A 10,231-nucleotide genomic window follows, 5' to 3' on the forward strand; every position below is an offset into this window, starting at 1 on the left:
CCCACTGCCCTCCTCCAACCATCAGCCAGCCACAGAGTTCGCCCTCTACTTAAGGCAACAAGACTGGAATGTGTTCACTTCAGCATTACAAGCCTATTAAAATACACTTTTAATTATGCTACAATCTCTCCAGGGATCATTTATTTTCATCTCCTCCTCTCTTGAACTGCGTGTTCTTTGACATCTGCACCAAGAGATCAACAGCACAACTGGAACTGGGAACTAGCATGTGTTGTTTTCTCACTAGCTCCAATTAAAGGGCATGTTGACAGATTATAGTACGTAGCTGCTGCTGCTACTGGTATGGCTGGTGGTAGTTTGTGCTCCAAACTAGTAGGGTGAGGAGGAAGGGTAGGCTGTTGATGGGGGAGAAGATGAGGAGAGAGGGGTGAGGAGGGTAGGGAGGAGAGGGTGAAGAGGGTGGGGAGGGAAGAAGAGGGGGCTGATGGGATGAGAAGAAAGGGGGATTATGGGAGATATCTCATGTACACAACATAACCAGGCAGCCCTGGGGGGTTAATGTGTTTACACTACCTGGGTTGTGATCTGTCATCAACCTCATCAGCTTCTATTACCCTTCACATACATAACCAAGCAGCATCTCTAACGTCTTACCCAACCGCCAATCCACAACTCTCACTCACACAATTTCTATTGGATTAGTAAAATGCTAATATCCAGGGTATAACTCACTTCCCCACTAGACTGGGTTGATGTGCAGTACTGTACATCATCATTCCAGTAGTTGATTTATATTTAGTGCCGCTGTGCCTTTTCAAGGCGTTTCAGGTTGAACACCTCACAGCTTCAAAGGAGTTGTCATATATATGCATATGAAACGGCAACCACATGGAACCTATACCATTATCATAACAAGTCCTCCATAATAGTTGTTTACTTATATCTGCTAAGACAACAGACAAACATTCCCTCTGATCCTGAATCAGTTTACCTACACCAGTGAGAGGCATCGAAATGGGGGATGAATAGAGTACACTTCATCAGCATGGACCATCTGAGATTTTTAGGCTAACAACACAACTGGTAAGCGGATCATCAAAAGTCTATAATGTGCATAAAATGTGCATTATTTCTCCCACAGTGCACATAATAGCATAGTAACAGTTTCCCATAGTAACAGTGATGGCATGGGTTCACCACAGAGCAGAGCCCATGCAGTCAGGCTGAGGTTAGCTAGGTGCTGATGAGGGAGGTGCCTGCCTCAAAGAGCTTGTTTTCACTTTACTCAGGCTTCATTATGCCCAATCAATATTCATTTAGTCACTAGAGCTATTGACTCATTTCTAAAATAAAATGACAGGTCATTTGTCTTGTCATGGAATAGGGTGTATTATCCCTTTAGAAAGGAAACAGAGTGGGGTGGGATGGGACGTGGTGACCCATAGAAAAGCTGGATACAACTGTAAATATATTTTTTGATAAGACACTGAAAAATCAATGTCTGCTTCCTGCAATCCGTCTCGAGCAAATCAATCATAATCTGCACAGTTGGCAGTGGGATGAGAGAGAGAGAGAGAGAGAGAGAGAGAGAGAGAGAGAGAGAGAGAGAGAGAGAGAGAGAGCGATGGCGAGATGGAGAGAGAGAGAGAAGAAAGGCTGGAAGGGCCCAATCTTTGTCTGATTTCTCTGATTTCTGAATGGCTTCTCATCATGGTGATAATAGGGTCATCATTTCAACACTTAGCTAACCCCAGCCCCTTCCATTCAGCCTGGGGTAGAGGGGAGAAGAGGGGAGGACAGGCTCCAGAGAAAGAGGAGTGGACTCATTCTAGCCCCATTCATCTTAATTCAGATTGGCAGACAGACACAGACAGAAGTGACCTAGAAAAAAAAATATCAAGGGGACCAACTCAGTTGAAATGTTGCCCTGGTGTATACTATAGCGATAAGTATGTTATTAAAATACTTATTTCAAATGATTGCATGTAATTATATAATTGTTTATGAACAATACATACATTAATTAACAAATACCTAATGTCTTGAATAGGTGAATTTCTGTTTTGCAATTTAAATGTTTGTTTCAAATGTTGGTCAGAAAATATAGCTAGGTTCATATTTGAAGTAAAAGGAGTGTGACCTGAATGTCAGTCTGATGTGAACTCCATGCCACCATCTGTAGGCATCTCCAGTAAAACTGGATAGCAGCATGACATCACACAACAAAGATGGCCGTACACACTGCTGACTTCTGACCACATTACAAAATGGAAGTTCATTTATAAAGAAGAGAAATACTTGGATGTGACTGCATAAGAAAATGGGTGCATACATTAAATAATAAATGAACCAACAACAAAAATACACAAACAGCACAATGTGTATTATCTTGGTTTTTAATATTTTCATATTGGTAACTTAGATAATAACAAAATCATGCACATTTAGAATAATATTACATGAAATATCCCCAAAACGTCTTATGACACCAGATAAATAGCAGTAGTGATGATTCAATCACTAATACATTTACAACTAGTTAGTAGGCCATATAGCCACAATAATGTTGTGCCACCTACAAATGAATTGCTTTTGTCAGCAATGGGATCAGCAGATTCAATGCAGGTGTTCAGTCGAGGGACGCAGTGCAAGTATGTTTAATAATTTCATTAAAAAACTGCAAGGTCAAAAATAAATAGCATCCATTATTTGCAGCAGATCTCCCCAAAGCATTGGGAGCGAAACTGTTTTGAATTTCAATTGGCTTCCAAGTGGCAAAAGCCTACAGATAATACAACAAAGAAAAGTTGGTGTCAACTAATCAGTTTAGAACACCTATTTAGAAGGGCTTCTAAATTCTCATGAATACTTGAAGCGGGTTTCCCTCCTGTAGGTACCAACTAACCACTGCTTTCTAGAGAGCACAGAATACCTGACCTTGTGCCAACGAAGGAATCTGTCAAGCGCTTGACGTTAACCAACTTAATTAAACTTAACCATCATCTCTATGAACGCGAGAGGCAATTAGTCTAGTACAATCGTTAATGCTTTCTAATAATAGTCTCTAAATCCAAATTAGATTACGCCTGCTCCCTCAGGCATTTTCACTGTGATGCTTCATCCTTCATATGCATGTTTGGTTTGTTCCACGGCTGGGCTCTCTCTTCTGCTCTTACTGGTTTCTCGACCAGTGTGGACTAGTCCTACAGAAGCTGTCTGAATTGTACTGCTTTTTCACATGTATACAAAAGTGTAAGACACTTGGAATAGCTTCCAGTCAATGATGTCCAGCAGAGTGTGCGTAAAGCTTGTGCTGGAGCCTTATGCTGGAGCCTGTCATAGGATATGTCAATTTATTGTGTACTGTATTTTTCTATATTTTATCAAACGTATGTTTTGACAATTATGACGTTTCATATATTTAAATATAAGTAGAATATACAGTTGATTTGAAATACATATATAATAGGTTCATACACCGCTTCAAAGTGGTATGACATATTTATAACATGCAGACATTAGCCTATACTATAAAACTATTTTATCCCGTGTATTTGATTATGCTCTAATATAATATTATCACCGATTAAAAAAGCGAGAGTGCACTCAACTTCAGCTAGGGTATATTTCTGTTATGGAAAATTATCAGTTTCCTACCTTTTCCTCAGCACGAGCTATAAGTATTTTTCCCGCTCCTTGTGATCTCACACACACACACACACACACACACACACACACACACACACACACACACACACCTCCTCTTCCTACTTCAGAATAGACGTCTTATCATGCGCGTATGGTGCCTGGAAGTCATTATTGTCGATAATAGAGTATCAATGCATGTTGACGTCATTCAAAATACCTCTCTCCCCTCTCGGTATCCCTGGTAACCAGTATGCTGTTCAGAGATGAGTGACTGAGCATTGGCCATTCATTACGTCCCTCATTGAGGAACAGTAAATATAATTGGCCAATAATACAATGAATGTCGCTTAAACCCTTGCGGGCACTCATGACAACTTCAATGGGAAAAGTACAATTACACTTGAGTAGGTTTTCCTTAGATTATTTTTGATTCATTTGTATATTATACGAAATCAATTATAGGCTAATAGTTCGTTGTAGTCTATATTTAAAAAATATTTATAAACAACAGTAGGATATACCTTTATGGCGTATATCTATCGTAGCCCTGCTCAAAAGGGAAATACATTGACATAGGCATACCATTAAATAAAATATTTTGACTTTGTTTTCAGTTTATCAATGGCAAAATATGATCAATAATAGTAGTACTATTATTATTAGTAGGTCTAATAGTATTATGACCATCATCAGTAGAGTAGGATATCATTATTTCTAGACCTCTACTTTTTCTTCAAAAATAGATGTAGTAGGTTTAGTATAAACAATATCAACATTAGTATCCTGAACCTTATATACCTGTGTTGTCATAGATGTTGCTGCAAGAACATGAGGAAGAAAAACTGTTGGGGTAACAATAATTAGTTTGGCTATCATAGCACTGCGGGTGGTTGTAAAAGTAGGTATTCTAGTACCGTTGTCACCATCATTATTCTCTTTTCATGTATGTATCTTTCTTGCCTTTCCCCAACTCTGCATTGGCTCACTGTACAGCGTCATCACTCTCTGCTGCTCTCCAGAGGGTTTCAAAGCGTAGGAACACGTGACACTATGCACACACTTTTTAGCAGCGCCTACAGCGATCCCTTTCGGTTTATCGGGGATTTGAACTATAAAGACAGAAACAATCAGCACTGTGACTATAAGGCCTGTGGATGTCTGTATTACAAAAACAAATTCAATCCGAATATGCATTATTATACCTTTATTGTGGTTAAAATATGAGTCTAAAATGTATTTTCTAAATATAAAACTATTACAAGTTTAAAAAGATATCGTGCAATATTATTATAATATAAATACTATTATATAGTATAACCTAACTAGTATAGATATTTGTATTATCATTAGGCCTATTAATATTGGCCTATCATTATATTGATGATAATGTAATAAATAATTGAGGAGTGACTCATATATGGCACAGGTGCGTAAAAAGCCATTGTGCTGAAATGAAAAATCTGGATATCCATAATGGCCGATAAGCACAAGATATTAAATAAATCGTGACTCTCCATATTTCTGCAGAGAAACGTATCTGGTGGCATCAAAGGAGATTACATCCAGTGGTCATAGCGGATTTGCTGTAGTTCATATGGTACTAATCTGCCCTCGCTTGGGGCTTTTATGACTTTCGGGGTGAGAGAGAGGGAGAGGGTATGTGACTGGTTTATTCCTGGATCTATGGAGAAAACTATTTAGCAGTCGCTTCAGTTAACAGCTGTCACACGTTAAGAGTTGCTTATCCCACAGCTGAGTGGAATGCTTCCTAGATTTCAGCTAATATTACAAATTGCTGGTTAAGAAAAAAAAAACGTTTACACAAACAGCCAAAACCTAAATGGTTTGGGATAAAGGTTATATTTATATTCTACTGTGTATTATTCGCGCCATCATTTATGCACGCTCTTGCCATGTCTTACCCTAACAACACAAAATGCGTCTGGCGTAGGAATGTCGACATGCACAAAATAAATCCAAATCAAAAACCGTCGCCCCTTTTTAGCTCCCGTTGCGGATTTTAATTTACCGCACGCAGGATCACCGACGTCAGTTAGGCTGTTACGAGGCATCTATTCAAAAAGACAAGTTTTGCGCTCAAAAGAAACAATAAACCATGAACCATGGAAAAAAGAAGAGTATCTGGAAAGCTGTTCCTGATAGACAACAGCCTATTTGTTATTGATCAAGTGTGAAAGTGACGGCTTCATGTATTTAGAATAAGAAGAAAGTTGGAGTTGATCTACTGGCTCGCATGATATCGCCATCCAGGGGCTGGTGTACTGGAGTCCTACAGCACCGAGCCTTGTTAGAGAAAAAAACATAGAGAAATAGTGGGAGAGGGATTGTTAGTGAGAGAAAGAGAGGGAGGGAGGGGGGAAAGCGGGGAGAAAAAAAGAAACATGGAGAGGGAGAGAGAGACAGACAGAGATAGGCAGGGCTGTGGTATTAACCCAGCATAGGCTTGCCTTTTCCTTCGATGTCTACACCCCGATAGGAGGAGCGTGAAGAACGTAGTAGGCGTCAGAATCCTCAATTTACAACTTAGCATCTTGGCAGGACATTTTCCCAAGCAAAGCCCCCATCGGAAGGCAAAAAACTTCTTCTGCACGGCATGAGACAGAGTGAGCAAGTGAAAGAGAGAGATAGGAAAAATAGAGCGGAGCAAGCAAACACAGCGGTCAGTTGTAGCTGACTATCAGCGACTAAAAATCTATATCTAAGTCTATGTATTTGTTTATATTTTTACTTTTTACTGCAATCATTTAGGGGGGAACAGACAGCGGTCTGTTGATACGAGACTCCTATGACTGAAATCGGACAGTGCATGAGAAAATAAAGAGGAAAAGTGCGCAAGTAAGTGGCTTACTTTCGGGGCTTTCACCATGGCGTATCCTCAGGGCTATTTGTACCAGCCATCCCCTTCTTTGGCGCTGTATTCATGCCCGGCGTACAGCACCAGCGTTATATCGGGACCCAGGACCGAAGAACTTGGTAGATCCTCATCTGGCTCTGCTTTTGCTCCCTATGCCGGATCTACCGCGTTCACCAGCGCTTCGCCCGGGTACAACTCCCATCTCCCGTACAGTGCGGAGGCAGGAGCGGCCGCGACATTCGCTTCATACGTGGTGAGTGAGAGAGCATTGACTCGAAATTGCCGAGTGTAAAAAAATGTGGAAAATCTTATATTGTATTGTTGGTAGGCCTATGTGTAGAATGTTAGCACCGTGCAAATGAGGCAAATGTATTTCTGGTTTAGCGTGCGTCTGTATTTTGTTGATGACTCTTTTTCATTTGGGTAAGTTAGTTGTAAATAGGCCCATCCATTTGATGCAAAGACGAACATGCAAAATAGCCAATTAGGCTAATTAGCATGTTATTGTTCTTTGGATAAATGCAATTTTTCTGTAAATAATGAGCAATGAAATAGGTCGTTGTGTTGAAGCAGTTTGCATACAATAACAAACAGCAAGCTCCCAACCTCGGTAGAACACATTTATATATTCTGTAGTTATTTGTTGGATAAGGTCTTTATTAGTCTATGCGAAATTATATACTCGTTTATTTAGGGCTACTCGGTTGTTTTTATGGGCATTGACCAAATGTTCGTTAACTTGGGAACACAGATCCTAATATTTAACATCTTCTAAATCTGAATGGGAGTTGAGCACGCAGTTATATTCAAATGAAACCAGGTATGTAGGCCAGCTGAAGAATAGTGGGAAATAATGATAGTGAAATCCTGTCTTGGTATAATTATAAGAAGAGAAGACATGGTAGGCCTGTTACGCATGATGCTAATGCTTCATCTAATTTGTAAAAGAGGTTGCTTTCACTACGCATAGATTACGTTGTAGTGGCTACAGTCAGCAAGACAGGCGCATCGTGAATACAAAAACGCACAAAGAAAAATAAAGTTGAGAACAATGTCCATCTGTGTAAAATGTCACAAGTGCATTGGTGACGCATCTGATGCTTGATTTGATTTATTGTAACCAACCTAAACGTCAGAGGTGTGTGTGTGTGTGTGTGTGTGTGTGTGTGTGTGTGTGTGTGTGTGTGTGTGTGTGTGTGTGTGTGTGTGTGTGTGTGTGTTTGTATGTGTTTATTATGGTGCCTTGTTATTGTTTGTAACTTATTTTGTAATGTTTTAATTGTTATGAGTCGTTGACAATTATCTGAAAAGCATTTTCTTTTCGACGGCTTTGTTTTCAGAGTTCTCCCTATGACCACACGACGGGCATGGCTGGGTCTATAGGATATCACCCCTACGCTGCTCCCCTGGGTTCATACCCCTACGGTGACCCGGCATACCGAAAAAACGCGACCCGGGATGCTACCGCCACTCTCAAAGCCTGGTTGAACGAGCACCGTAAGAACCCCTACCCCACCAAGGGCGAGAAAATCATGCTGGCAATCATCACCAAAATGACCCTCACCCAAGTTTCCACCTGGTTCGCCAACGCCAGGAGGAGGCTAAAGAAGGAGAACAAGATGACCTGGACTCCCCGAAACCGGAGCGAGGACGAGGAGGAAGACGAGAACATCGATCTGGAAAAGAATGACGACGACGAGCCTAGCAAGCCGAAAGACAAGGGAGACTCGACAGACACAGAGTCAGGTCTGTAGAAAAATCATCAATTTTTTATCGCAGTCGTTTCCACTCAGGGCACAAAATGAATGGCTGGTTAATGGTGGTATATTATTTATAATGGGACAATTGCTTTACATAATGATCACCTTGAACTCCCCTCATTTGACTTATCATGTGCTGAAAATTGCTGGTGACGTAAAGTGTTTAGCATTCGATTTATCTTTAACTGCATAATAAGGCGGGCTGCAGCTGGTGGACTGGGCTGTGTATCGCCTAATGATAATTATTACGATTAAAACACAATCATTAATATCACGGTTTTCAGTAGCTGTATGCCTAGTTGTTTGCAGGCCTATTATTTATTAGCCAACTTATTATGATAACTAGGCCTATTATTATGGTTATTAGCATATGCACAAATATGAACGCATGAGTGCATGAATTAGGGGTCTATAGCATATTGGTAGTCTATCTGTATCTTATGTCACAATGTTATGCATCTTTTTCACAGTAACTTAACTCTTGTTTCTCTCTCACTGCAGATCATAAATTGCTGAAGCCGGGGGACATAGTGTGCGACAGATTTAAAGAGGAGAATCATGGCAAAGAAACGGATCCCCTTCTGAGCGACTCGGAATTAAAAGACCAAGGGGATCGGACAGAGTTACTGCCCGAGTCTGCTAAACCCACCACCTCGTCTCCATCCGCCATGCCTCGGGGAGGAACGGAGCTCGTTGCGCAAGACAAGCCGTCAGAAATGGGCCATGCGCCGGGCACGGTAAACAGCAACGTGACGTCTGTCATTCACTCCTCCCCATCGGCCCCTAAACCCAAACTCTGGTCCCTGGCTGAGATCGCAACGTCCTCAGACAGGTGTAAGAGCAGCAGCGACGGGCCGCAGGGCCATGGGATGGGTCACAGCACAGTGATCACCACCAATGCAGCGTCACCATCACGGTCCTCCCCACAGTGCCCTCTCCCAAACAGCACAGTCCTATCCAGGCCTATCTACTACACGTCCCCTTTTTACCCGGGCTACACGAACTATGGCAGCTTTGGACATCTTCACAGTCACAGTAATCACGGCTCAGGCACGGGCTCCACGGCACATTTCAATGGATTAAACCAGACTGTGTTAAATAGAGCAGAAGCTTTGGTAAGAGAAAGCCAGAAAGGCAGAGGCCAAACGCAGGTAGATCTTTGTAAAGACTCCCCTTATGAACTAAAGAAAGGTATGTCAAACATTTAATACCTTGATCCCTTTCAAAAATCCATCGGACCTTTATTTATTATTTGTGGTTGCATTACAAAAAATAAGAAAAATAATAATAATAAAGGAAAATTCTGAGAACAGTTATTTTCTGAGTAAATGCTTATCTTCAAATCTTAGTTTCTGAATGGTTAATCCTAATGATGTAACAAGAATGGTCTACATCGCTGCAGCCGCCTGAGTCTATTTGTATTAAAGACTAATATGTATATTTAATGTAGCATTTTTGTATTTAAAATGGACAATACACTATCTTTGAAGTAAATTATGAGAAAAAAATACACGTGTGCAGCGATTATTCTGTGGGGAGGGGGAGGGGGAGGCAACTGTTATTATCAAATGTGTCAGAAGGGCTTGAAAGAGGAACACATTATGGAAAACGAAAGAGGTATTTATCGATGGCATTGTGTTCTTTTACCCCCTGACAGGTGTATCAATTACATTATCGATACAAAAGAGCACTTCAACTATATACAACATGAGAACATGTCGAAATTTCACAAATTCTCGAGTGAAAAAGAGATAGGCCTACAGCCTTTTAGGTCTACCCAAATATTTACATTTTGGTGGGGTTTGGCCAAAGATATTGGCAAGAGTTTAATGAATATATGTATATTTCTGGCTCTATGTTTCCTATTCCTTTCTACATGTGCAGTAGGAGGATACTTATGAAGGTGAATATGATAACAACGGCATAACTGGAGGCCCAGTCGTTTAACCCAATTACTTTCCAACCGCAACGTGTTATAAGCAAAGCA

The 10,231-nt window shown here is 40.8% G+C and overlaps 1 protein-coding gene across 1 annotated transcript; it reads left to right on the top strand.

Moving 5' to 3' along the window:
- Window positions 1-6,055: 6,055 nt before the first annotated feature.
- Window positions 6,056-9,757, top strand: LOC112264239 (iroquois-class homeodomain protein IRX-5-like). The gene is made up of 3 exons (XM_042331042.1): window positions 6,056-6,737; window positions 7,825-8,230; window positions 8,746-9,757. The coding sequence occupies exons 1-3, from the start codon at window positions 6,495-6,497 to the stop codon at window positions 9,450-9,452; spliced, it is 1,356 nt and encodes a 451-aa protein (XP_042186976.1). The 5' UTR covers window positions 6,056-6,494; the 3' UTR covers window positions 9,453-9,757.
- The last annotated feature ends 474 nt before the right edge of the window (window positions 9,758-10,231 follow it).

The sequence above is a fragment of the Oncorhynchus tshawytscha genome, linkage group LG12, assembly GCF_018296145.1.
Source record: "Oncorhynchus tshawytscha isolate Ot180627B linkage group LG12, Otsh_v2.0, whole genome shotgun sequence".
NCBI lineage: Eukaryota > Metazoa > Chordata > Actinopteri > Salmoniformes > Salmonidae > Oncorhynchus > Oncorhynchus tshawytscha.